This window comes from Vidua macroura, chromosome 1 (genome assembly GCF_024509145.1).
Source record: "Vidua macroura isolate BioBank_ID:100142 chromosome 1, ASM2450914v1, whole genome shotgun sequence".
In the NCBI taxonomy this organism is placed as follows: Eukaryota; Metazoa; Chordata; class Aves; order Passeriformes; family Viduidae; genus Vidua; species Vidua macroura.
Window position 1 is genome coordinate 16,754,346 of NC_071571.1, and position 27,382 is coordinate 16,781,727.

At 43.1% G+C, this 27,382-nt stretch overlaps 2 protein-coding genes across 3 annotated transcripts in view; both read right to left on the reverse strand.

The window, feature by feature from the left end:
- GAD2 (glutamate decarboxylase 2) overlaps positions 1-13,766 on the reverse strand; it is a 40,948-nt gene extending 27,182 nt beyond the window's left edge. The window contains exons 1-7 of the mRNA XM_053994160.1: positions 13,513-13,766; positions 13,193-13,252; positions 12,895-13,047; positions 11,608-11,841; positions 6,742-6,832; positions 5,798-5,910; positions 1,611-1,726 (exon numbers count right to left, since the gene is read on the reverse strand). Of these exons, the coding sequence (XP_053850135.1) occupies positions 1,611-1,726; positions 5,798-5,910; positions 6,742-6,832; positions 11,608-11,841; positions 12,895-13,047; positions 13,193-13,252; positions 13,513-13,588 (843 nt within the window). The 5' untranslated portion in view covers positions 13,589-13,766. The remainder of the gene's footprint in view (positions 1-1,610; positions 1,727-5,797; positions 5,911-6,741; positions 6,833-11,607; positions 11,842-12,894; positions 13,048-13,192; positions 13,253-13,512) is intronic.
- Positions 13,767-15,285: 1,519 nt separating this feature from the next.
- MYO3A (myosin IIIA) overlaps positions 15,286-27,382 on the reverse strand; it is a 114,645-nt gene continuing 102,548 nt past the window's right edge. The window contains exons 32-35 of one of the 2 annotated variants that reach the window (XM_053996341.1): positions 22,926-23,035; positions 20,354-20,394; positions 18,551-18,691; positions 15,286-16,693 (exon numbers count right to left, since the gene is read on the reverse strand). In XM_053996341.1, coding sequence (XP_053852316.1) covers positions 16,579-16,693; positions 18,551-18,691; positions 20,354-20,394; positions 22,926-23,035 — 407 coding nt within the window. In that variant the 3' untranslated portion in view covers positions 15,286-16,578. Of the gene's footprint in view, positions 16,694-18,101; positions 18,149-18,550; positions 18,692-20,353; positions 20,395-22,925; positions 23,036-27,382 lie in introns of those variants that run through there. The other variant, XM_053996349.1, reaches the window with a different exon arrangement.

The following is a 27,382-nucleotide window of genomic DNA, read 5'->3' on the forward strand; positions in this document are numbered from 1 at the left end:
TAACAGCTTCTTCTGTTTTGAGGGTTAAACCATGATCCCATATCCTTTGGGCAATTAAGAGTTAAAGGGTCCTGTCTTCACATAGTGCAGTTTCTTAACTTCTCTAGAAGATGAGAATATACTTTTTATAAACCTTGATTGAAGAAGGGACAAAACTGCAGTTTCAAGATACTTTTAAAATGTCATGGATTTCAGATGCCATCCTATGAATTCTCTAGTATATTTGATTTTTGAATGTTTAATTTGCTAAGGGAACAGCTTCTTCCCTGGCATGAAAACACAATTATTAAAGCTCATTTCATTATTTTGAGACTGTTAGCACAATTTGTGTCATTGTTTAACACTCCATCACTATGAAAACAATGAAATTCTCTAATGATCAATAGAATTTGTTACTTTAAATAATCATGTTGAACCTCATTTGCTCGACTTAGGCTTGTTACTTCCTTATGACTGATGTATCTCTAGCTGTACATCCAGCTTTGGAAAGTTGCTAGTCATCTCTAGACTGTCCTCTTTAACTGCTATGGGGACAATAATTCTGCAACATGGAGCCCACAGCTGTGTATCGCATCTCATCCCATCCTGCTGCTATGAAAGGCATCCTCGGAGAGATTTCCTCCTGCACTTTTGTGGTAACTTTTAGGGTATTTTGTTCTTCACACTTGCATAGAATTGCACATTATATGGTAAGTCAAAACAGGCACCAGGAGGACATTGTTACCTAACATGGACAGTACCCTGCTGAGCCTCAGCCACAAATGAGTCCTTTCTGGCTGAGCCCACACAGCTGGAGAGAAATTTAGAAGTGGACAATGAAGTCTGAAAACAGCTCACAGCCCCTCCTGGGGATTAACCTTCCTCTTTCTCTTCCTCCTGCACCCACATTCTCCACTCTAAGCTATAAGGAGTTCTAAATGATCAAAAAGCCAGTAAGAACCCTCCCAACAGAGACTTCCATATGGCTGTACAAAGAGCAAAGAGCTCTCTCTGTTTCTCTTGTGCCCACCTCCCCTTGCCTCTGGCACTGCCAGGTGCCAGTGGTGCCCGTGAAGAACCCCCATGTGCTGAAGCTTTTGCTCACAGGCAGAAATGCACAGCAAAGGCCAGCTGCCCAACAAATACTGCAGCTCTTCTGCTGTACACACACACAGCATCGTCATATGACTGTCTTCATGTATGTTATCACCTTCTCATTAAATAACAGCAGGAATGGTTTCAGATGGGAAGATTTTGACTCAAAAGGATTTTCTGTTGCCCCAGAGTGATCAGAACAGAAGACATTCCTGGCAGAAAGTGCTGAAGCCCAATGACGAGCTCGCCTCGTTTGATGTGGTCCTTACTGCTCACATCAACATTTATATGGACACAAGTGAGAGCAAAGAAATGGCAGTGGTTTGTAGAGACTGCTCTGCCTGGATTTCAGCCACAGAGAAGTGCAGAGATCACCCCTCTATAGATAAAAAAATCACCCTCTTCCCATGTTTTTATTCCCAGTGAAGGCATAACAGAAATGAAGACAGTTGTCAACAAATTCCTGTTCAGCTATTTTCTTCATCATAAATTCATACAAACAGATGTAACAGATAGGAAAAAACAGAAACACATACATGTTCTGACGTGAAGGCAACCAGTCTGGGAATAGCTGCCATTCCTTTTTCTTTAACTTCTGGGAACATCTTGAAACGTGCAATCAACATAGCATACATGTTAGATATGGCACCACCTGGAGTCCACAGTAATATACTGTTACTTTTTCTATTCATTGTAATATCATTTCAGAACAAACAAGTCTTGTTACAGTTTATCTATATAAATGTCTCTGCCTCATGGCAGAAACACAGATTCTTCTTCCCGATGCTCCTCACAGCTGGGCTGTGTAATAACAGGATCTACTACACAAAAAAAAAACTTATGCAAAAAGTACCACTGCAAAAAATGACTGGTGCTTTCTTTCACCCTCATTCTAACTACCATCTCTCCTTCAGTCCCCAGTCTTAGCTTTCCATGTGCCATCAACACATAATCCCACTTTATTCCACCTCCTAAGCAGATGCCCCCACAAGGCAACTTCCTAAGGGATTTCCAAGTGCCACCTAATTTGTGCTCTCCCCTCCAACATCAGGGTGGTGTTTCATGCCCCAGCTTTGAGCAAACCCACCCACTGAGACCCAACAGCCACTATCTTCTGGATAATGGGATTGGAAAGAGGGAAGAGAAAGGAAAGGGGTCATTCTAACAAATATTTTTAATTTTAATTGTTCTCTGATGGGAACAATGGGAAAAGATTAAACGTCCCTAATACTTGCCTTAAAATCACTGGCATACATTCACTTAAAATAGCCTTTTCAAGATGGGTATTTAAACCACTTCAAGATGGGTATCAGATCTACAGCCCTGCAGTAGTCTGTTTCTCCTTTCTGAGATTTTTTTTACAAACTGAGTCTCTGTGTCTACAGTGGAGCAATGTTTGGCTTTACATTAATGCTGCATGAGCACTATGGGAATATAATGCAGTACCTGAGTCGGAAGCTGAGAATTTTTACATTTGTATGCACACAAACACACACACAGGGAGACATGTATACATGAAATCCATCAGGTTTATCCTGTATATATGTGTGTACCTCCAGAGGATGGTTCAGCTCATCCTATGGCAGCTGTTTGTGGTAGGTGGAACTTGCCCTGCAGAAACATTCCCACTCTCCCCTGAATACACAGGAGTTGCTGTAACTAGCCCAGGGTAGACACCCAATGCTTGGACAGCCAAAGTGAGATAAGATAAAATCCATCCTTTGAGATGAAGGAAGCACTGTGGGTATCTGTGCTGGCAAATTTAACATTGTTTTGACTTTTGTAAGATTTGTTTTAATCTCACTGGATATATATACTGTTCTACAGCCCACACAAGCTGTGCCCTTCATTTCTAATCAGTATCCTAGCTCTGCTCTTGCAGTGAGGCTGCCCTGCTGTGTTCTTTCCCTGACCTCTCTGGCCCTTCTGTGAATCCAAAGGAAAATGCCACGGAAGAATGGCATTGCTGCCATACGGGTCAGTACAGATTGGGGTTTTCTTCCCCTTTCAACTACCTTGGGATATGAGCATATTTCAACACCTCTCTTCAGAAATGACAAAATAAGAAATGGAAAGATTAAGAGGAAATGCTCAGGTACCTGTCCCTAAAAAATGCAGATGTCATGTAAGAGCTGCTATTGATGATTTAGGTGACTGAACTAAGTTGAGGTAATTTGGCCTATCTTGTCCAAAGTCATTGGCTCAGTGTCAAAAGAATCAAGACTGAAATGTTTAGTTTCTTCAGTACCAAGGTTTCCTATTAGTATTTATCACTCAGTCATTTAACCTTAAATTTATTCATAAGCCTGCATTCTGCTTTTAATTGTGTAGTTGTGTTCACGTCCATAGTTAATTGCAGCTAACAAAACACACCTACAGAATTTGGAGAAAACAGTCAGGCTTTTATGCTTCACATGTATTGATACTGTATATTTCATTCCAGAGAATGAAGAGAGAAAGAACCTTTTCTTCGCAACAGTAAGGTCTTCAGCTTAAGGCCATGAAGTGAGAAGACAGCAAAGAAATTATTTTGATTATTGTCTAAAAAAGCAGAACATGCATACTGAGTATTGCTGCCTTAAGAGAGAAAATTAGAAATACGCACTTTGCACAAACCAGAAATTGCAGAGAAAGAAGGAAAGGAAGGAAAGGAAGGAAAGGAAGGAAGGAAAGGAAGGAAGGAAGGAAGGAAGGAAGGAAGGAAGGAAGGAAGGAAGGAAGGAAGGAAGGAAGGAAGGAAGGAAGGAAGGAAGGAAGGAAGGAAGGAAGGAAGGAAGGAAGGAAGGAAGGAAGGAAGGAAGGAAGGAAGGAAGGAAGGAAGGAAGGAAGGAAGGAAGGAAGGAAGGAAGGAAGGAAGGAAGGAAGGAAGGAAGGAAGGAAGGAAGGAAGGAAGGAAGGAAGGAAGGAAGGAAGGAAGGAAGGAAGGAAGGAAGGAAGGAAGGAAGGAAGGAAGGAAGGAAGGAAGGAAGGAAGGAAGGAAGGAAGGAAGGAAGGAAGGAAGGAAGGAAGGAAGGAAGGAAGGAAGGAAGAGAGAGAGAGAGAGAGAGAAAGAGAGAAAGAGAGAAAGAGAGAAAGAGAGAAAGAGAGAAAGAGAGAAAGAGAGAAAGAGAGAAAGAAAGAAAGGGCAGCCCTGCAAATGCCAGTGCAGGTACACGCCTGCCAGAGAGTCCGTCCCCACACGGGTTTCAGCTCGATGAAGTGAGCTGACACACCAGCAATACCCTGGCCCCATGCCAGGCAGCACCTTTTGCAGCCCTAGCTGCCAGCAGCACCTCCTAAGGCACATACCTTTCCTGACTCACACTAGCTCTACCTGAGTTTGCCAGAGTCGGGCAGATCTGGCACAAGCACTTGAGCCTTTCACCCAGCCCGCTGCCATGGCCGGCTTTGCCCTGCAGAGCTGGCTGGGCAGCACTGCTATTGCTCTTCTCTCACCCTGCACGTCCCTGACCAGCCCAGTGGGAAGGTGAGGAACTAAGGGCAGCTGTACCGAATCAGGTCAGGGTTGGTAACCAGCCACCAATCAGTTTCCAAAAGTTTTCACTTTGGTCCTAGGCTCATAATACACACTCAGATACCCGGTGTGATGGAGGCCAAGGTTTTCAGGGGGATCTCTAAGCACCACAATAAAAGCTGTCAGTGCTTTTGGTCTCAGGCTTTTTAACTAAGAACTCATGAAAAAGCAATGTCATTTCTTCTCATCTATTTCTCTACATCTGTGGAAAGGGACAGAATAAAACTCCCACATCACTTCCCACATATGCATTGTGGGAAGATGTGGGAAACTGAAGATGAGCCTTGCCTGACCTTCATGGCCTCGGAGAGCTGAATGTCCTAGGCTGTTACCAGTGAGGCCTTTCCTCTACTCAAGAGTGCACTCTTTCTCTCTCCATTAGGTCAACTAACTTCCCTTCCAAAAAGGCTCCTTCTGCAACAGCTAACAGTCTGTTCTCTTTTGACAAGCCAAGATATTATACCCAATGTAAATTCTTTCATTACTTTGCAATTTCATAAGATAGACAGGCCAAAATTTTTGAGCAATGAAATTACAGAGTCAGAGAAGAGGTGACAAAGAGTATAAATCAAAAGACTAAGTGGAATGATTAAAAAAAAAAGTCTTAAGAATTTTTGTTAATGATTTCTCTACACTAACATTTTGCCTTACTAACTTGCCCTGAAGAAACCAGGTTTCTAAGCCTTTAAGAACTCAGATTAACTAAGCACCCAAGTCCCCCACTGAGAAAAACAGGTCAGCTTCACATGAAAAGCTAACAGTATGGTCTAATGCTGGCAGGGTCTTCCTGACTCTACTAAAATTGCTGGAAGGTATGCTACGTCTTTCCCTGTTTGCTCCAATTTCCCCTGAGGAGATGGAGAGCTTTGTTGTGTTTCTTCCCTCTGTTATTAATACAACAGTCTTTCTATTTCATGGAATCCATAAAAAGTGGGGGCCAAGCAAAACTGCAAGGCAAATGTCTGTTCTCATTATGTTTCCCATGTGCCATTACAGCTGCTCATCATGCAGAGCAATTTGCTCAAACAGATCCTCATAATCACATCCCTGAAATTCATAAACATGCAATACTTTATCTCAAAGAGGCCACTGGTGTTTACTAGCAAGTGTCCTCTCGAACATGCATATTTAATTATATTTATTCTTTAGCTGCAGGGGATGTCATATACCACAGTCTGAAAAATAGAGAAAGCTTGAAATTTCATGTACCAGGTGAAAATATCCCATCGCCACAGCCCCCTGGCCAGCCAACCATCTCTCTCATTTTCCTTAGTGTGACATATTCCAAAAGTACAAACACTGGAGCAATTTCATAGGTGAACCTGAAATGTAGTAATGTCCATATTTAATGCTTTCATCTACAAAACTAATACATCTTTTTCCAATATTACATTACATTATAGCCACAATATATTCTATCTTATACTGGGTAAAGTTCTGTTTCACAATATTTCCCATGGTCTTCTTTCTGATTTGACATCAAATGTCTAGAAGGAGAAATGCAGGGAGTGCTTAAGAATCCATTTCCACCCAGTTCAGTGAATAAAATCTTGCCCACCTCTTCCAGGTTCAAGGCTTTGCCCTTCATCCAAGAGATGCTGGGCAGAGCCCCTTTGCCTTGCACAAACCCGTGTGCATGTCTGGAGGCACGTGTCAGCAGTCCTATTCATAATGGCCAGACAGTGCATGAAACTAAGCAAGTACACAAAAATGCTTCCTAATCCCAAAGTGAAAAAAACCCCACACTTTAAATTCCACATCTCTTTCTTACAGAAAGCAATGGCTTTGACTGCTTCGGGTATGAATTGTACATAACCCCTCTACATGAATGCAACTGCTCACTCAGGACCCCTTTCATTTTACATATTTATGCATGCAAAATGCTAGTCTGTATATATTTTTTGTGTGCTTTTGGGAGCCAGCACAACCAACAACCTATCATGATGATGAAATTTTTAAAATGACAGCCTACAGGACAACACTGAAGGTCTTTCTATAAATAACTGTTGCAACCATTTAAAAAACAGCTTATTTTTTCCCCAGCAATTTTAACATAAAATTATGCTTTCATTCAGATACAGGAACTAGTATTTTAGTGTATAACTGTGAAATTACATTAAATATCTATATATTAAATAAAAAAATCTACTTACATATTAGTATTTGCTGCTGACGTCAGCCAGTCTGCCGCCAATCCAACCATGTCCAACCCAGTTGAAAGTTGATTAAAATATCTAGGGTGCCCTGCAGAAGATGGAAAATGTTATCAAAAGGCTGATGACTCTGAATGAAACTATTCAGTGCTGAACAGTATATTTACCTCCATATTTCTATAGAGAAGGAAGCGCTTTCAAGGTATGAAACAAAGCAAATGGCAGTAAATACATTTCTTGAAAAAGGCAGGATAATTTCTCTTCTTTCTCATTCCAAAGTCAGTAAAATCAGAGTAATTATACTCAACACAGAATAATGAATTCCAACATTCCCTATTATCCTTTCAATATGCCTTGAAAATTAGCACATTGCTGCCTCACAAAAATAGCTGTTTGCTCCCGTTAGTGTGTCACATGTTGTCACTGGATATGGTTTTGCCTGACTAGGTTTGAAAGGCACACATGAGACACCATCTGAAAAGCTTGCCAGAACATATAACATCAGTGATGAATAGCTAATGATTGTAATAGACAGGGCGAAATGAGAAAATGGAATATTTTGGTGACTGCTTTGCACATGACTCAATGGCTGATGATTGTACGAAGATGGCAGGGAAGGTGGTGGTCCTTGTCATTTCTTCACTGTCAGAGTGCAATTACAAATAGCCTGGCTACTTGCAACTGTGATTTTAATCAAACAATATAAAAACAAGCACTACTGCTCCAGCAGAATTATGCACAGGACTATATTCAGTGAGCTGATAATCTCTTTACTTGGTCAATCTAACTGGCTCCTGTTTTTTTTCCTAGAGATTTTCCTTAAAAACGTGCCTAGAGCCATTAAACACAGGAAGCATTAAGATTCCATTTTTAATAGTTACTTCCCACAAGCCCTTGATAAGTGGCATAATTACTGGTACAAATTATGGATGGTCCACAATTACTTAAATGCCATCCAACTCAAAGGACAGCAGCGTCTGCTTGGAAAACACCTGTCCTGACCCTTTGATGATGTACTGTTATTGCCATCAGAGAAAACAAAAGATAGAGCAAGATGATTGAGGAAATGCAGACCCAGCACTGAGAGAAAACTTATCTTTGGTCTCTTGTGGCCTCTTATCAGGCGTGGACACATGGCTGGCAGAGCAGCATGGGGAATTACTCCCCAGCTCCCACCCTGCAGCACACAAAGGCAGAGTAATCAAGCCGAGCAGGCAGACCAGAGCTGAGGATATGGAGCAGGGGACACATGCACAAATTCCAGTTGCCTGTGCCCTTAACCTCAGACCAGCCCTGTGCTATTGCCGTCCCGCCTGATTGCATTTTGCATGGAGCTCCCCTTCTCACTGACAGGAACTGCCACCTTTCCTTGGTCTGTGCTGCCAAAGACAGGCAGCCAAAGCCCCTGAACACCGAGGAATGACGCTCAGATCCAGCAGAATGAACTGGATCTTGCTCCCTGCTCTTCACATTCTTGAGTGGGCTCGGTGGACCTAAGACAAATGTGCACCCCATCACCACCACCACAACCTCAGCAATCCTGCTCCAGGGTCTATGCCTGCAGAGAACTGCACCTCCCCAGACGGAGGAATTTTGAAGGAGATTTCCATGTTTATAGCTTAGGTTCTATATCATAGCTGGATGACAAATTTCACCTAAAAGCAACAGAAAATTAGGAGCTAAAAGCCTTTAGTGGATCAGGACTACAGGAAGACTCAAAGAAGGTTACAAAAATTTCTGTTTTGGAAATAAATCCACAAAGCTGGAGAATAGCAGAATTTGTATCTGCAGCTGCAGTGTCTCAGCGGTTTTCTGTCAGCCCCACAACCAGCCCAAGGAGACAGCCCTGTTGTCACTGCTTGTTTCTTCAAGCAAACCTCGCAGCACACCACCTGCTTTGGGAGCCGCCATAGGAACAGGCCCGGGCGCACGCAGGGCTCGGGCAGCTGCGCCCTGGAGCGAGCGAGGTGGAGGGAGCACTGCTGCATCGAGAGGTGTCAGGACAGAGAGAGCAGCAGCTGCTGCTGCTGGGAGAGCACCCTGCACCCACACCTGTGACACAGCCGCCTCCACTCCGTGCCCTTCCCTTCTGCAGTGCGGCTGTAACACAGAAGGGCAGGGAATGCACTGCCCCAGACTGACCCCTGCCCCAGCTGCAGGGCTTTGCCTGTCCATGTGACACTTCACTAGGTGAGCGAGCTCTCTTCCCTTGGCTAGATGGCCATAGAAAACTGAGGCTTTGCTTAGAACACAGGTTCCACTGGCCAGGTAAGAAGAGTTTGTGAGACCTGCTCAAAAATCTCTCCTCTGCCTGAAATACACATCCTTTGTTGAAGTTGTTCCTGAACAAAGAGGTACCAGAAAAGAGATTGTGACAGGGCGAAGAATTGCTTGAGAGGTGAAAATAGGAGATTATTACTTAATGGTTTGTTTAGCAATACATAACGTATTCACAGATATCCCAGAGTAAATCGGGAGATGATGGCCAAGAACCAAGGCCAAGGCACAGGGACACCCGAGGCCGGGCTTTCCCCACTGAGGGCGTTGCCTCTGCCCCACACACCCTCCCAAACACACTCCCACCTGCTCCGGCTTGAGGCACGGGCATGCCCAGCGTGAACACCCGGCCTCCAGAGCCCCCACAGGGAACCGACGAGAAGGGCTGGGCACGGCCAGACAGCACGGATAAAGGCACGGCTGGCAGCACTGAGTCTCGCCGTGCTTGCAGCTTCACTGCGTGCATGGCCAGCACCGGGGCTGCCAGGGAGCAAGGCTGGGCCAGAACCGGCTCTTCGCACCCTTCCCGGAGTTTCCGAGCTACTTTTAAACGCTCGTATTTCAATTCCCCTGCTCATTTTCAATTGTCCAGAGCACAGTAACTGAATTTAACACCCATCTTTCCCTGCATTCGCAGTCACTGCCTTTTACATCCTCTCATCTGTCTCTGTTGGTAAGGGGGCAGAAAGCGTGGCTTTCCCGGGCACCGCAGTGAGCCGTGGCATGCAGGCAACACCTAGGAGCAACCCACACCTGCCCCTCGGCCGAAAAACCAGCCATCTGCCTCGTCGAATCCCTGGACCTGGGTATCCAGCTGTGAGGCTAATGCAATACAATTTATTTTTCAATCAGCCTCCCGGGCCCCTGCAGCCAAACGCCGCCCAGGAGGGGCCGTGTCCGAGGGGCTTCTGCGGCAGGAGTGGAGGCCGACGCTGCCGCCAGTAACCTCACCATACTGTCCTTCCTCTGAGGGTAATTTACTCTGAAGCACATGCTGGGGGGTTCTAGGTGTAAACCCCACGCATTTTGTGAACCGCCAGGCTGGGGTTGTCACCCCAGCATGCTGACGAGCAGCAGCAGCCAAGCGAGGTGGCTCTGCACCCTCTGGGTTGAACCCTGCCACGCCACCACATTTCACAAAAACCCCCAGCACCCGTTTTCAGACTTTAAAAACATTATTTTCATTAAAACAAATTATAAAGTGCCAAGATGGGAAAGCCACCGATATTTACAGAGAGGAAGAGAAATGGTAACATTGTTTTAAAGAGTCTGTTTTGGATGCACAAAATTAAATAGGTCTGTTATGTGAAAACAAGCTATAACAGAAACGATTAATGCAGATCAGCTGAGAAACCCTATTTTTTGATTTCCCAGAATCACAGATCCCACATTCTTCATCATTCTGTGCAAATACGTTTCCTGTTTCCTATCCAGACACATCATATAGATCACTGGACCGATCGACTTTGCTCCTCTGGATATCATTTAATCCAGTATTTTACAAACATCTTGACAGCACCCGACCCATGCATCAAAACATGCGGATGGTCATTTCCACCACTAAACGAGGAGGATTACACCGATCCCTCATAATCTTTACCAGGATCAGTCTGTTTTGTTCTCTTCTCAAAACCTGAGATTTTTTTTTCTTTTCCTCTCAACCTCTAGTCACAAATCAGCCTTTTGTCTCTTTCAGTAAACGGCTTCACATTTATTTCTAAGCAATTTCTCAGTAATTCAAATTCCCACTAATTGCTCTCCGGACCCCTTATTATTTCCCAATGACAACCGTAATTGCCGCTCCGGCTCTGCTTTCTGCCTGCTCCGCCGCAGTTTAAGGTGGCCCCGGTGCAGAGTCGGGCGCTTCCCCACGCCTGGGCGAGCCCCACGCTACCTTCCCTCCACGAAGCCCACAGGGGGGCACGACTAACGGGGCATCCCATCCAAGGAGGAGTCAATCCATCCCTGCTTTCCTCAGTGAAAACCAGCAAATGGCTGTTGAAACAAATCGGACTTCGGTTTTATTGCTTGAGCCTAAAGTTGAAACTAAAACCTCGATATTTCCGTGTCTCTTTTTATGTCTTGCAGGCGAAGTGACAGACACGGCAAATGGCCGCTCAGAGTTCGAATTTACAGACCGTTTACTGCGATTTCGGCTGCTAAATGGGCTGGTCCCTGCTGCCCCCTTGCAGGGACTCCCCTCTGCCCCGAGTTCCGCGCCCGCCGCACCCCGCTCTGCAGGGAGCAAGAGGCAATCGCCGGGGCATCGCATGTGAAATGATGAAAAGGAACGGCAGAAAGTGGGAAAGGCGATGCAAAGTCTGCTCAGGGCACACTCGGCATCTCCGACGCACAGACGCATTAATTTTAAATCGGAAAGGGTGTGCGAGGCTGCACTGACAGCTACAGAGATGGAGCTGCTGGAGTGCTTTATCATTTTGGAGAACGATTTCTGTCTCTGCTAGAAATTGCTTGGAGCTGACAAAATACAGTTGCTGCTTCAGTCTTTAACGTTTCAAGCTAAATTGAAATGACACCTTTAATCAATGGATGAGACCATACAGGGTAGAAAATGAGCATTGCTATTACCTGTTTTAATTGCATACTTCAGAGTTGTTCTGCAGTTCAATAAAATTTCTTCCAAGGTCTGTGGCTGGTCTGCCAGTTCCCAGTTATATTCCTGGAGCAACTCATTTGGGTAATGGAAATCAATAACTTTTGTTGATCTATCAAAACTTTTCACCACATATTGAAGTAAAATGTCCACAACGTCTTGCAGGAAAGACATAGTAGTTATTTCTCCATTGCATGTCGGCAGAAGATCTGGGAATGGACAAATTTAAAAGTTAACTTCGTTTTATGACCACATGCATAGATTCTGAACAAAGCCTCTCCCATTTATGTTTACAAAATCTTTACACTGTAGTCAATAAAAGCAGGTTTTGTTTTCATTTAATAACCAAATTGGCAAGGTTGTATTTTGAGGAATGTTCTGAAAGATAACAAGATTGAATATCTTATCTAAATTGGCCAATTCTGTCCGCAGTGTATTTCAGACTGATTTTTAAGACAGTGAGAGGAGGGAAACAAAAGAAAAGACAAAAACGAATCTCACAGGAAATAAAGATTGAGCAACAAATGCTACAAGCAGCACCCTTAAAACTGTCATTTGCCTTGCAATAAAATACCTTCCTGGTGACTGGCTCTCCTATGCAAGTGACTTGTTGATAATGTAATGCCTTTTTCTGAGGCAATGCTGCACGGGGTCTTGGTGTGCACAAAGCTTTTGTTTAAGAGCGATGGCTCAATCAAAAGCAGACTATAGTGGAAGCCCCTAATTTGGGGTCCCAGGCTGCCGAGCAAACGGGAGAGTCCCTGGCTAGTGCATGTCGGCGGGGAGCTGGGATCTATTCACTGGAGGAGACGATACCTCCAAGGTCAGAAAAGATGAAGTGCAAAAATATCTCGAATTAAAGCAAATGAGTAGGAGAGTGCTCCGTCTCCCTCCTCCCCTCCAACCTTAATTACATCGCAGGGTTTTCAATGAGAAGGTCGATGCTTTCAGTGCTTCTTAGAAGGAAAAACCTGCGGGCTCCAATACGCGAGATTTTACTGCTTTGGGTTTTTCTTTTCGGGATTTTTTTTTTTTTTTTTTTTTTTTTTTTTTTTTTTTTTGTTGTTGTTGTTGTTTGCGTGATTTTTCGCAGATTTGAGAAATGCCCGGCGGGGGCCAGGGCTGAGGGCGCAGAGCTCCGCCGCGCACCGCCGGACCCCCCACGCCTCAGCGCAAACACGGGCGGGGGCGATTTCCCGACCGAACCGCTGTTTGTTTCTTGTTAGTTTTAGAGAATCAGCGTGTCCCGGGAGCGCCGTTACCTGTTGAGTGCAGAAAGGCGTAATTCACGTCTGCTTTTTGACAACCGCAGGGCTTTTTGTCGCAGGTGCAGGTCGGCCTCGGCTCCGCTACCCCCGGGGTTGCTGCTCTGGCGCCGGTTTCCACGGGCTTCTCGGCATCTCCGTAGAGCAGGGCTTGACAGCGACACGGACAAACGGCCTCATTACCGGGGCATCGACCCTCGTCCCCCGCCCCCCCGGCCCGAGGCAGGTCCCGCGGCGCTCCGGGGGCGCACAGCCGCGCCCCCGCCGCGGGCTACCGGGGCCTCCCTGCCCTTACCACAGAGTTTGTTTCCGATCCCTCCTGTGAACTTCTGGGCAACCTGACACCAAGCTCTGGCTGTAAGAAAAAAATCGAGGGGAGGGTCCGTGGGGCGGGAGTGGGCTGAGGCCGTCTCGCCCGACCCCCGGCCCCGCTCCCCAGGAACCGCCTGCCCCGCAGAGCCCCGCGGCGCTGGCACGAGTCGCCGTCGGTCCCCGCCGCCCGCACCGCTGCGTCCCGCCGGTCGAGCTGTCACAAAGGGGGCTCCGGCGACCGGGCAGCGCTGTCTCGGCGGCTCCGTCGGGCCGGTCCCGCCCGGCCGCTCGGCGTCCTCCTACCTGTGCCGGGGGTGTCGGCGGCTGCGGAGCCCTCCTCGGCTCCAAAAGGCCAGAAGCCGGAGCCGGGGCTTGCCATGGCGGAGGCGAACCGGCGGGGCGGGCGAGGAGCGGCGATCTGCAGCCCAGGCGGCCTGAGCGAGTGTGCGTGAGTGTGAGTGTGCGGGTGTGTAAGTGCGCGCGGCTGCGCCAGGCGGCGGCAGGCGAAGGGGCGGGAGCGCCCCGGGCACGCGTGGGTGGGAGCGTCTCCCGTGGGCGCCCCCGGGGCGCGCTCCGCCGAGCTGCTGCGGCCGCGCCCCGCAGGCGCTGCTGCCCGGGACGGGGCGGGTGGCTCCACGGGAAGAGGTGCCCGCTGAGGCGGCCGGCGGCGACGGCGTCGGCTGTTCTAAGGCGTGTCCGCACCCTGCTGCATCGGAGGAGCGGGGAGCGGCGGTGGGAGAACGGCAGCGCTCGGGGCAGACCCGAGCTATAGGCGCTGCTTGAGCTGGGGCTGCAGCTGCCCTGGGGGGCGAAGGCGAGCCAGGGTGCCTGTGCCGTCTTCACCCTACCGACGGTCCATCCGGCGGGGCGGGCGGAGAGGGTTGAGCCGTCCGGTGCCGCTGAGCGGAGTGGAATGGTAGTTTTCCAGGTCTTGGCGTGGGCGGCCGCGGTGGTCCAGCCTGGTACCTCGAGGGGAAGGTTGAGACTACGGCGAAGTGTCCTCAGTCCTTTAAAATGCAAAGCGAAGGGAAATCTCCCCACCACACGTCCCACTTGTGCACCGGGGCACCTCCGCACTTGCGAGCCGGGCGCTCCTGGGCGGCGGCGCCGAGGCCGGGCCAGCCCGTGCCGCCGGCGGTCCCGGGGTAGGGAATAGACAGCCCCCGAGCCCCCGCCGTCCCATCGGTCCGGCCCACAGCGACTGGCGGGAGCCCCGTCGGGCCGGGCCCCGCGGAAAAGGCGCTGGTGGAGGGGCCCACGGGGGGGCTGCGCTCCCGCTGTCCCTCCTGCTCCCGGGCAGGCAGTGGCGTCCTGGCTCGTAGGGATATGCTGGAGGAGCCTTACGCGACGACGCGGCTGTCCCCGCGTGTCCCTGGAGCCCCGGGGCGCTCCCGGGGGCTTCCCACAACATTCCGACTTGGGGACCCTGGAGGAACCGCCATCCTGGCTCCAGCCTCGAGGAGGCAGAGGGCCCGGCGGCCAGACGGGAAGGGCACGACAGCAATTGTTCCTATTCCCTTCACGACGTCTCTGAAGGCATCCAAACCTCCCTTTCCCACCCAGCCGGGTCTTCGCGGGAGAGTTTCCCTGCCGCAGCTGTCTCTCCTCTGACACAGGAGGGATTTCAAACCCTGGCCTTGGAGGGGGACAGGCAGGACCACACCAGGTGAGAATGTGGGTCTGCCAAGACGGCTGGTCAAGCAGGGCCCCCACGCCGCTCGCAGCCAGGCCTTGTGTTCAGCCCGGGGCATCTCTCTACTTTTTGTAGGCACCCACATGGTTATGAGAAATGCGTACCATGAGACCTCACAGAAATGGCTCAATGCTTTAAAACACTGCTGTGGTGGGAAAGCAGAAGAAAACCAGTCCAGGCATCTCTTCGTGTGAAATTAGTCTGTTCCAGTTGCCGTATCACACTGGCTTGCACATAGACAATAACTCCAGCTTTCCACGGCCAGAGGCTGCTGCGAGCCCTTCCCTGCCTTGTTCACTCATGCCCCAGTCCACAGTGTTTTGCCGGTTCTGGATGTAATTCAGACACAATCAACCGTATCACTGCTTTGTACATTTTTATTTACCATTTTATTAATACATGACAAAGCAACTTTAGAACAGATTTTAAAATTTTAACAATTTATAGCAAATTTTACCTTGTAGTACGTTTTAATCCAGTGTACAGCCTTGTAACTAGTTACAGATCAGGAAGCGATGGTTATCTGTCTCTGGGGAAAAGGCCAAATGTGTGTGGGGAATGGACAAAACCCAGCCCCTGTGGCTGACTGCTGCCGCCAATTGTCACATATAGGAGAGCTGAGGAACAGAGTAGGATCAGGCCTTTATGCTGGCATCATGAAATTTGCCTTCTCTTGCTTTGCAGCTGGGAACATGCAATTATGAATCCTGAAAGGAAGCGCTGCAATTATCTGTGTGGTTTCTGTGAATTAAGGTCTTTTGAATACGGAATCAGGGGGAAATTTGAACACTGGCTATTGCTTTTATTTTTATTTAATTTCTAGTGGAACTGATTAAGAATGATCATTACATTTCAGCAGCAATCAACCAGAGAGTGTATTTCTATTCCTTTCTTGGTACCCCAGAGATTAAGATTCCTAAAAATCTAATGCAAATGAGAACAAAGCAAACATGATTTAGAAGTTCATCACTTAGTCACAAAGCTCAGACGCAAAGGAGAGGGCTGGATATACTTCCCATAAATGGACATCTCCAACATAAAGATTATACACACAATATTGACCTTTAAAACTAGCTACTAGCTTTACAATAAAGTCAATAATGAAATAAATTGCCATAGTATACTATTCAATTAATTGTATACATTTTCATTAAAGGAACACTTGCCACAAACAGGTCATCCCAAAATTTAAGCAATGTAAACTAAAAGAAGCAGAAATTCCCCTATGGTGCTCTTGTATTTTTTCTTCCCTGTAGAACAATTTATTAGAAATAATAACTAAGGTTTTCTGAAGGTGAATATGGAAATTAGAAAGCTTAACCAGGGAACTATAAAGTAAATTATTATTTTGATTGGATGAGACTGATGAAATGGAAAAAAAAGAAATACGCACTGAGGAAAGTAAACTAGACTTAAGCTGTTTAATAATTTTAGGATGTAGCAATGGTACACAAAAGAAAGCTGATTTTTATATTAGGGAAGAATAGGATACATGACTGACAGTGTCCCTTTGCAATGGTCTTGGGCTGTAAACCATAGTAATTCATATTCATATGAACACACACATAAACTTGAAACACTGAAGATTAAAAAAAAAAAAAGGAAACACGTGGTATAAAATGATAAAAAAATTTATGCTAATAAAAGCCAAATGGCAGCAGGAACAGCAGCAGCAGCTAGAACTGCTGGATAAGGCGCCGGCGCTGTGAGGTCTTCCGCAGCAGTCGTCTGTAGTCATAGGGATTATCTTCGGCTTTGCTCTCTTCCAGGGGTCTTTCTACAACCCTCGACCTAGGGATTAAGCACAGAAGTGTTTTAGAAATTAAAGTCAAAACATTTACCGTGGCAAACACTCCTAATCGACTGCTTAACCTCCACCCTTGTTGGGGAAAAATAAAAGGAGAAAGAAAAAAAATCAGCTGACTTTGCTAGGCCTCTTCCTGTGCTGCACAAAACAGGCACCTCGGAACAAACACATTATATGCTAGAAGCAGATGAACACAGTAGAACAACATGTTCTCCTGTGAAGGGGACATAATAAAAGGACATAAAAACGTTAAGAGCATGGGGATGCTTTGCAGCAGCATTTGCCTGATGGTTACTGCACCAGATTTTCAGTTGGCATAAATTTGTTTGCTCTGTATTTAACCTGCCTGCAGAGTTCACTGTAAGCGTCCATCTCATTTAATTTTATTTTCAGATGACAAGATGCATTTTGGATGCCACCTCTGACAAGCTGGAATAGTGATGTGGCATCAGCTGTTACCATGAAGCAAGATTAAAAATAAAAGACAGTTATTTAAAAAGTAAATTACTCTGAAATAATTACAAAATTTGTAGTGTTCTACACTTAAGGAGCCCCCACCACTGTCAAAGGTAAACTGCTAAATAAAAAGTACTCAATGCTTCACTTCTTGAAGTAGATTGAGATGGCTGTACAGTCATTGGTTGTACAGTCCTGGTGACCCTATTCAAAAGATACTGAAGTGCAGAAATGTTTATTAATTGCATTCATCTGCCCTCTGAGGTAACTGTAAATTTAGAAGTTACACATATTTTTGTTCACTATGGCTACTTAGGCTGCAATTAGAACAGCAAACAGTAAAGGGTAAGAAATTTGCTCAGTAGCACAACTCACTCACCTAAACCAGACCTCAGGGTGACAGATTTGATTTGGTGTAACTAACCACCTTAGAAATGCAACATTTTCTCATGGTTGTAAACTATATGGTAATTCCCTGATACTTTTAATTACATGTTTTCACTTTCCTGAAACTAATTTAGATACTACGTGAAAAAAAGGCCAGAAATGAAATACATAAGGTGCACAAAATATTCTACATTTGTAATGTTCTACAAACATTTCCTCCATTACTACAGATGCGTTTTCAAATTCAGTGCTCATCCCAGGCTTAGCATTTCCCTTAAGACTTTGACCTAGATAGTTTTCCAAGCTTTTCTTACATTTAGGAACATGCAAGAAGATACAACTATATTAAGATACATAGATGTGTGTTTGTATGTGCAGTGTGTGTGAGTGCACTGGCAAGAGTGAGAATATGAATTTCCTTAGCCTCTCAGTGGTCACCCTCTATTGAAGTCTATGTGGGAAGAAAGGAGGTTGAGCAAACCCTCCTTTTGGGGTTTTTCTCCTGGCTGTCCACCTTGGCGAGGTGCATGCAGGCTACAGACAACTGTGCTTCTACAGGACAGCAGGAGAAGGAGGCAGTCAAACTGGAGTCCTACCTGCAGAAAACATGCAGAAAGTTTGGTGCACATCCACCCTGTTTAAAACCTAACTAATCAGAAATACCGTTTTTAGGTTCTGCTTCAGTTTAATTTTATTTTAGATCAGAGATGCAGAATGTCTGTCAATCTGGCCCTTGGGAAACCAAAAACTGGCAGGTAGGCTGAACACCAATCACACTGGAATTTATCCCTCTTGCACAGAGAATATGTGAGATATTCCCATTTTGAGATGGAAAATTTTAGCTATATGTTTTACAACATAATTTGGCAAAGTTTCATGTCTAAAGTAATAGATTTATGTGTAATTTGAAAGTGCATTTCTTTTCTTTTTATTAATATTTTGAATATGTCAACAAGGATAATATTTATTTTTTCCTATTACTATTCTGTATGAATTACCGCTCAGTAGCTCGTAAAATCGAAGTCCTGCGCTCAATTGGGTATCTCTTCCTTCTTGTGGTAGTGCTGCTGTCCTTGGAGCTGGAGTCAGTAGATGAAATTTCTTGGTAGTAGATATCAAAATCTAGCACTTTGCTCAGACTGTCAATAAATAAGAACACTAGGTCAACAGTTTCACTTTTCAATATTATTTTCAGCATACAAACCCAAGGCAGCCAAATATCATTATTCTGTTTACGTGTTGAGGATCTAAGGAAAAATATATACAGGCACAAAAAAATCAGTCTCTGAAGTGTGACTGCTGTACAACATAGATATTGAGAATTTTGAAATGCTAAGTACTTTTATATATTCATAAAGGAGACATGACTGAAATTTTTGGGGTTTGCCATTAGACTCAGTGGAGAGGCATTTTTATGGTATAATTAATCTGATCTATTTTAGATATCTCTTTGAACAAAAGATGAATAATTTTCCTAAATATGACTACTTTTTTCTCTGAGTAGAGAGTCTAAAGCAACTAGTTTAGATATGGGTGTCAATAATGCAGATATCTCTTATTTTGTTAGGTGAATGCTATCCAGGATATTATACATACAGAAAAAAAATCAATCCCAACATCCATTTTAGAATGGCTAAGGAAAGAAATAATATCCTAAAAAGAAACTGAATAGAGAAGTTCAGAATTCAATCCTCACATTGTTAGAAACCAGAAGTAATTAATTGATTTCACTTGCTATGTTCCACTAATACAGAGTCAACACATGAGAGAAGATGCAGTCAGAGAACTGGTTAACTATATTTAAGATGAGTGAAACTTAATTGAGGCCAATGAGAGAAAACACTAGATTTTGGTGTGTTAGGTTTTTTTTTTTCTTTTCCTAGACTGGAGTCAATAGGTGTGAAATTTTTTTAGGATCCAAATGACATGAGAAAAAATGTTGAAAGAGACCAAATGTGGGGGACATGGATATAGCGTCGATCCTTTAAGCTGCGGCATAATCAAGTGCAATTTAAACTGTGGTTGAATGAAGCTCAATGCTGTGAGCATATTTTAAATAAATGTAATGTCATGCAACATCCTCTAAGATACATAATTTAGCCATGGAATTCGTATTCTGCAAGTTTGTATTGAGCTGAGGACAGTGTAGAGAGCCCATTCATCTGGCAGCTGAGCGAGCTGCTATCGCACACGTGGTGCCACAGCAGTGCCACTGAGGGGGCAGCAGGAAAGCCTCAGTATAGAAACACAAATAAAATAAAGCTATGATGTATGTTAGGAGCTGCCAACCAGGTCTGCAGCACACATAAGGATCTACTATACAGAAGGACAGAATATACCTATTGCTTACTTCTTTGCTGCAGAGATCCATCAAAATAGGTTAGTTACACTGGGAAGAAAACACTTCTGGTTCAAATTTCAAGGGCTACTCTTCTTTAGCTGTTATTCATAGTTATTGTTTTAATTTTTTATTATCTATTTCCAGACACTCATATATTTTTAGGAGAAAATTTTGACAGTCTTTGTATTTTTGCTGACAAAAAAGAACTGGTTGCCCATTTGCTTTGACTAGAATTTTAAGCACCTTCAATTATTTTCTGTGTCAGAACTATCTTTGATGAGGACCTTATCTTATTATAATGCCTGTGTTACCATGGTAAAGGACCACATTTTAGGAAAACTGAATGGCTGAATTCTGTAATGGATTTTAGTCAATGAAAATTTATTCTCCTGGTTGAAGTACAGCTAAAAACTATTCTAGAGTACTGGAGTGACAATAGTGAGATAATGAAAAAAATTACCTTTCTTTCCGTGGTTTCCGTTTTTCATCTTGTATTGATTTCTAAGAAAAAAGAAAAAGTAATTAAAAATAATAAAAGGAAAGCTTATGCAAATTTACAATTCATCAGTGTTACGTAGGAGAGTGTTGTATATTTTTCAGTAAAAGAAATTATAAAAAATGAGCAAATGACCCAGAAAACCCTCTTTTAAGAACCTCTGAGACTGCAAATGAGATTACCATTGTTGCTCCCAAATTTGTTGCCATACTGTGAAAAAAAAAGCCAAAGTAATGATGATCAGAACAGAAAAAGGAGGTCTAAAACTTTCAAATAGCTATAGTTGTTTTAATGAAGTTGACAACACTATCTCACTGAGGCATATTTACTGTGATGCCATAAGAATTTCCATTAATAGAAGCAATGCAGTGGGAAGAGGCATAATCCTATTCTCATTAATGCCAATGTAGTCTTCAAACAGGTTTAGTAGAATAAAATGGACAAAGGTCCCATTTAAAAACAATAGAATAGGTGACAAAAGAACCTTTAGGATATAAGATTTCTAAAAATGCAGAGGAGAGAAGATTTATAGGGAGTGTGAATAATTTCTTATCTCTATTAGAGTTCTATCCCTACAGCCAAAACAATGCTATGTTGCAGCACCTAACACATCATACTTCAAAGGCAGTATTTTTTAGTGCAGATTGTGGTCTTAATTGTGTTTCTTGCAAATGAGTGAAAGTGTATTAGAACTAGGGACTGTAAAGTCACTGAGAATCAGAAATCCTAATGGACTTCAGTATGCAGGCAAATGAACATGACATATAATTCCAAAATGATAGGATGATTTAAAGAAATATACCCTAAAATAAAGTTCTCATGCCTTATATAAATAATGGGCTATTGTCAGGTTTCATTTATACTTGTATACCCCTGCAGGTCATCTGATAGGCAAGATGTGTGAGAATGTAAGGCCTCTAATTAATGTCTGTAGCATGACATGAGAGAAATTTCTGATTTTGCAAAAGATAGAGATTTTTTTTTTTTAAAAATGCACTCATTTTTTTTTAAATGCACTCAAGAAAAGCATTTATTCACTTTCATATGATCTGAGCTTGATAACAATCTGTGAATGCCTGAAGGTCACAGAGATTTTTAATAAGGTAGAAAATCTGTAACAGCTGGGAAAGCTGACTGCCCTCTAAAGCTGACTACCATCCTAAGTTAGATCTTAATGACTTACTCAAGGTCTAAGAATTTAACAACTAGTAGGTCTCCTTTCTAAGCTTCAGCTTTTTATGTTGAACCTTTCCCTGACCAGTGAACTTCATGTCACGAAGTCAGGTTAGGTTTCTCTTTTTCACACCTTCTTGAAAATACAACTCATTGAAGGTAATGTTGATTAATACCTTGAAAAGCTGTTACTAAAAAATTGATTAAAAATCTCCTGGCACTACTGCAGTTTTTGTTTGCATTGATGCCATGGCTGTTTTCTGGTATGGAGCTGGCTATGTAACAAATTAGCTCTCAGAAAATACTATACTCCTGACCTTATAGTCTTTAGTTCCCTAAATAGGCATTTACTTCAGAATTGTGCTTCTCAGAAATTTCCAAATACAGATTCTGTGTTGGGCCTTTCATTTCAGTCCACAAAACAAATTTTATTCTTACATGCAAATTTATTTTTAAGAATGTTTTTTTTTTTCAGAATATCACTGTTCCAAAGCTGTGTTATTTCAAAGTCCCAGAATAAAATATAGCTGTATTTGTCTTTTTTTGGTATGCCAGACACAACCGTCCCTACAGGCCCTGGTGACACCTTCTGTTGAAAGGAGAAGCAATTGCTACGGTTAGTTTATTAGCTGGGTTCTCACCGGCTGTTAAAATAGGTCACTAAGATACAGGCACCTCGAGCAAATCAGTTTAATTGCTTTTTTTGTTGGAAGTGCTTTCTGAGCTGCTTTTACATTTTCACTCTTTCTGCTTACTTTCTTGCCTTTTTTCCTATGTTTAAGGGCACTGAAGTCAAGAGGGGAAAGCAGCACTCGGTATCTGAACTTGGACCAAAGACTATATATAGTGACACTCAAATCCATTAGTCTCCTGAGCTGTTGGTATTTGCCAGTGCCTTCATAATCACAATCTGACACATTTGTAAAGGAAGTTACAGTGTGCATACTAATACAATTTATTTTAGTATTTGCTCTCTTTGCAAGATCAAGTACTAATTTAGATGCTCAAAATAGCTCCAAACAAACCTGTGCCTCTCCTGGTTCTCTCCTGTGACTTACAAAGAAACTGTGGAGACAGGGCACTTGATGTGGGTATTGAAAATGCATATGCTACTTATGCCCATCATGAAAGTGTGTTTAGGTGCAAAAGTAAATACTAGTCTGGCATAGCTCCCCAATCTGGGTAACTCTGTACTTCCATTTCAAGTCTCGTTTGAAATTTGAGGTTTGTGGCCTGCCTCCTTTCAGCAGGACACAGGTTTTATGCTGCATTAGAAAAGAATAATGGGAATTGGGCAATTAGAAAGATAGTTTAGGTGGGAATTATCTCACAGTTTTAGCCCAGAAAAGCTTCTTAAACTCACATGTATTAGAGTGTAGTAGGTGGAGTCTTCTGGATTATTTAATGTCTTGGGCTTCCGTGGCCTTCTTGGGGGTCTCTGCATTGGGCGAGAGTCTTCTACTTTGGCCACAACTGTAAAAAAGCAGAAGACAGCAATGCTTATTTCTTCACAGAACTGGAGGCCTTTAGAAAAAATAAGAGAGAATTTCACCAAAGGGAGAAAAAAATCCACACAGCCACTTTTACTGCTTGCAGTAATTCGAGTAAGCAACTAATTTGGACATTTTCATCAGCAGAGAATGTGTTTATCCATTTGAGTCCTGACTGCCCACAGGGACAAATGCCACATAATGAATGCCAGGCTGGAACAGCCCAGAGGTCTGCCTGGCACAGGCCTCTCCTTCTGAAAAGGGCTGATGCTCCACATTCAGAAAAGGGCTCCGAAGGGTAATGACTACTGTGAGGCCACTGCCTCGTAATGGGCACCTGTGTGGCAGGGGTGATGTTTTTTTCAGACTCAAGTAATCTTTAAGATGCTGAATGAGGGAATTAGCATTAGGCCTCTGTTTCAGAGGTTGTCCTCTACATTATCACAGTGAAGATCTTCCTCCAGATCTCCTGCTGAGGCTTTTCATTTCAAGCCAAATCACGTGCCACTGGGCAACACAGCATGGCCATGTCCATCACATCCAATGTAGTCTATGTTAGTGTACTCAAATTCTGGTCTCTATTTCTGCAAAAAACATTCTGCAAACATGTGAAAAATGCCTTCATTCTAATAGAAATTAAATCAAGATCTTAACACAAAATGGAACTATTGTCCCCTGGCAGTCTCCCAATTCAGAGTTAGACACTGACTTGCAGATTACATTGGCTGGCACATAGATAACTAGAAAAATATCTTGGGTATTTGCTTGTTGAAAATCTATATGCAGTGCTGACAGTGCTAAGATACAGGGCTGCTTAGGTTCATAGGTTGTTTGGCACAGAGACAACAGAGTGTAGGGTTCCTAATGCATAGGAAGACCACAGAACTGGCCCTGGAGGGACAAGAGACCACAAATATGGTCACCTGGTGAGCTTGGTCTCCTTCCCTTCAGATTCAGCTACAGGAAATGTTAACGGCAACAGCAATTACTTCATGATGAAGGAGAAAGAGGTTGCACAGCAGCAGAACATCAATGGCAGAGATGGGTCATGGAGACACATGAGGGGTGGTGAATGAAATCCCAGAACAGTGAACTGAATGTCTAAGGTAACTTGCATTATCCAGTGAGGTTTGATCTTGCCCTTGTCCCTTCACAGATATACTAAGGACAGTCCATGAGAAAAAACATCTTCTCATTCATAAATTAATATAGTGTGAGGTTGGAATGGGGATCTAGATCCCAGTGAATTACTAAAGTGTGTTTTGCTGATATGATCAACTTCCACAGGAAGTTAAGTAAACTTTAACACCATTTAGTTCCCCTATGACCATCAGAAACCCTTTTACATGATAGAAATAAAAACTCTCCCATGTACAGCAGACATCTTTTTAATTAAGGGTAAGGTAGCACAATAATTTAAAATGAGAAATGACCAGTAATACATCAGTGTTGACTCCTGCAAAATTAGCTGTTTAAATTTTTTGTTATGTGTGATAAATAAAGGCTTGTAAAGGTTATGGGTATACAGAGAAGCCAGAATGAATAATGTTAATTTAATTGTAGTTGGATAATGATTACATTTATTGTTTTAGTTTCTTATCTGAAATGCAGACTGCTTCTTCGGTAATGAATGAGCAAGTATCTTTTTAACATTTTGCACCTAAGAGAACAATGGTGTTTTTCTAAGCCAGTTTATAGATAATCCATGTTAAACAATGAATTTTAGATGCAATAAATTAATTTCAGTAACCTGTATTAAATATAAGTAAGATTCCTTGATTTCAATAGGTACAGCAGGCTTGACTGGGCTATTAATATGGGCTGTTGCTACCTTGTTGCATTTCAAATGGGCCACCTGGAGTAATCTGACTTTCCATTTGTTTGAGAGAAGAGGCATATCTTCCCTATTTTATATTTAAACACGAGAGGAGTCCAAAGTGGAAAGACTACCTTAAAAAAATCCCTTAAAATTCAGTGCTGTTGAATAGAAACACCTAACGCCCTGTCTGTAGGACATTCAAAAATTTTGTCAGAGATCACGACTGCATGAAAATCTGAAAAAATAAATGAAGTCAAATTGGGGGCACTAGGAAAATCCCAATGAAAAGGCTCTCATTATGCCTAAAGATTTTTTACTGTCTCCTAAGAATGCATCACCGTGTAAGCTGTTACATTATTTAATTCATCAATGTCAAACAGATAAAGCATTATTGTATTCTAGATTACAATTATTCCAACTGAAATTACTTGTATACTTCTTGTGTGTGTGCTCTGCAAAGATTGCTTTATACATTCAAAAATACCATTTTGACAATGATAAAGGTTTTATTAAAAAAAAAAAAAAAAAGCTTTTCATCTCAGCTCTTGTGTTGTACATATGTGTAAGCTGTGCAAAAGAACTGAGGAGAAAGAAATACCATGTTGGGGCAGGTAGCCTTCTAAGCTTGGACCTCCATCATTCCTTTTTAAAACTGAATACAGGAATGAAAATGCATTTCAGAGTTTTGCCTCCAAATTACACAGTAAGGTTTTGCTTTCTTTGTTTCACCAGAAAGTGAAGCTGTGATTTCCTTTTGCACTTAGATTTGCATGTTCACTGGCACTGAAATTCAGCAGATGTGGTAGCTACTTGTATTGGATAATACAAAGTAAAATTTGCTTTTTTATTCTGATAAATACAGAAATAATTTACTTAGTAAAATTAAAGGTTGGGGGTGCAAATTAAATACCCAAGTGTGATAAATAGTGAGTTTGATGGACTTGTTTTCCAGATGGCCTATACCTTTCTGCAGCAGGCAATGAAGCAGAAAGGAGGAGTGAAATAATTCACCTATTAACAGGGCAATTACATTACTTCTGTATTCCATTACAAAGAAAAGGTTTTTATTGAAGTCTAGTCTCTCCATAGTAAAGTCTCTTGTAGCTTATTTTTCCTTAAGACTTAAAATATCTTTAGCAAGATCTAGCCATGTGCTTTCTATGTAAAAGGAAAACCAATGTTTCCCCTCTAACAGTCATTTAAACAGATATTTTACAGATATGGTACAAAAACCATTCACACACTAGCTGTTGAAGTGCTTTGGAAGTGCCAGGTTGGCACTACCATCCCTATCCTAATAGAATGGTAAATAAGATGCACAAAGACACATGGAGACTTGCTTAAGGCTACATCCTAGTTAGGCATTAGCAGAGCTAAGGACTGGAGAGCTGTGCTGAGGCTCCCATCTCTGCTGCCAGCCCACACCTTGCTGTTGTATCTACCTGAAGAGGTGCTGTCAGTGCTGGGACACGCCTCAGGAGCAATGTGTAGGAGAAACTGGAAACTTTGATGTGACACAAACATTCCCTAAAGGGTTTATCAGGAGGAAGACAGATTGAATAACAGGTTGAAATGGGGGGATTTTCCTCCTCAGACTTCCCAAGTGTATTGAGTCAGTACTTGGTTAGTAAAAAAAAAAAAAAAAAAAAAGGCTAAACCAGTGATGATAATAAAACTTGAAGTTCTTCTCCATGAGAATAAATGAAATACAGTATGGCTGCCAGATAACATTCAAGAAAGTTTAGTAAATCTAAGAAAAATTCTTTATTTATATCAGTATCTCAGCTAGCTCATTTAGCACTACTACAAAGGTTCCTACCTAAGTTGTACACACACTCAATTCTAAAACAAATAATTACTTTCATACTCAGCCCTCACTGAAAGCTCCAAATACGTTGAAATGTGTATACAATATGCATGTGTATCCTGAACACCACCACAAACTTCATGAACTGAGGAGAGCTGCATGTGCTTGAAACATTCAAGGATGAGCAAAAATGTTTGAATAAAGATAAAGTATCAACAGCCCTTTAGGTTGAACTATCTGTACATTCTGACATACAATGATAAGCTTGGAAGACAGCAATCTTGAGGAATCAACATCTGTGGAGGCTAATGTAAATTAACTATGACTTACAACAGATTTCATACTGAAGACTGGAGAAATAGTGGTTACAGCTGTGATAAATATCTAAGGGACCAAAGGTCTCTATTTATTAAGCCACCTGGAGAAACAGACAAAGCCATCTTCACATCATTTAAGTGAAATGTTACATGCTTGATTTAGAGCTGATCCACATCTTAGGGAGACAGGAGTATAAAGCCAGGCTCAGAATTAAGCAGGAAGGATAACAAAAGGAAAAGCAGTAATTGTATAGGTTTTGTAGAGGGAGTTGAAAGTAATCAGTAAAAATGGAAATACAGCAACTGGAATTCCAGGACTTGATAATGAGAAGCTAATAGTTATTACTGCTTACATCATCTATGTGCACACAATTTTACTGTTCTAAT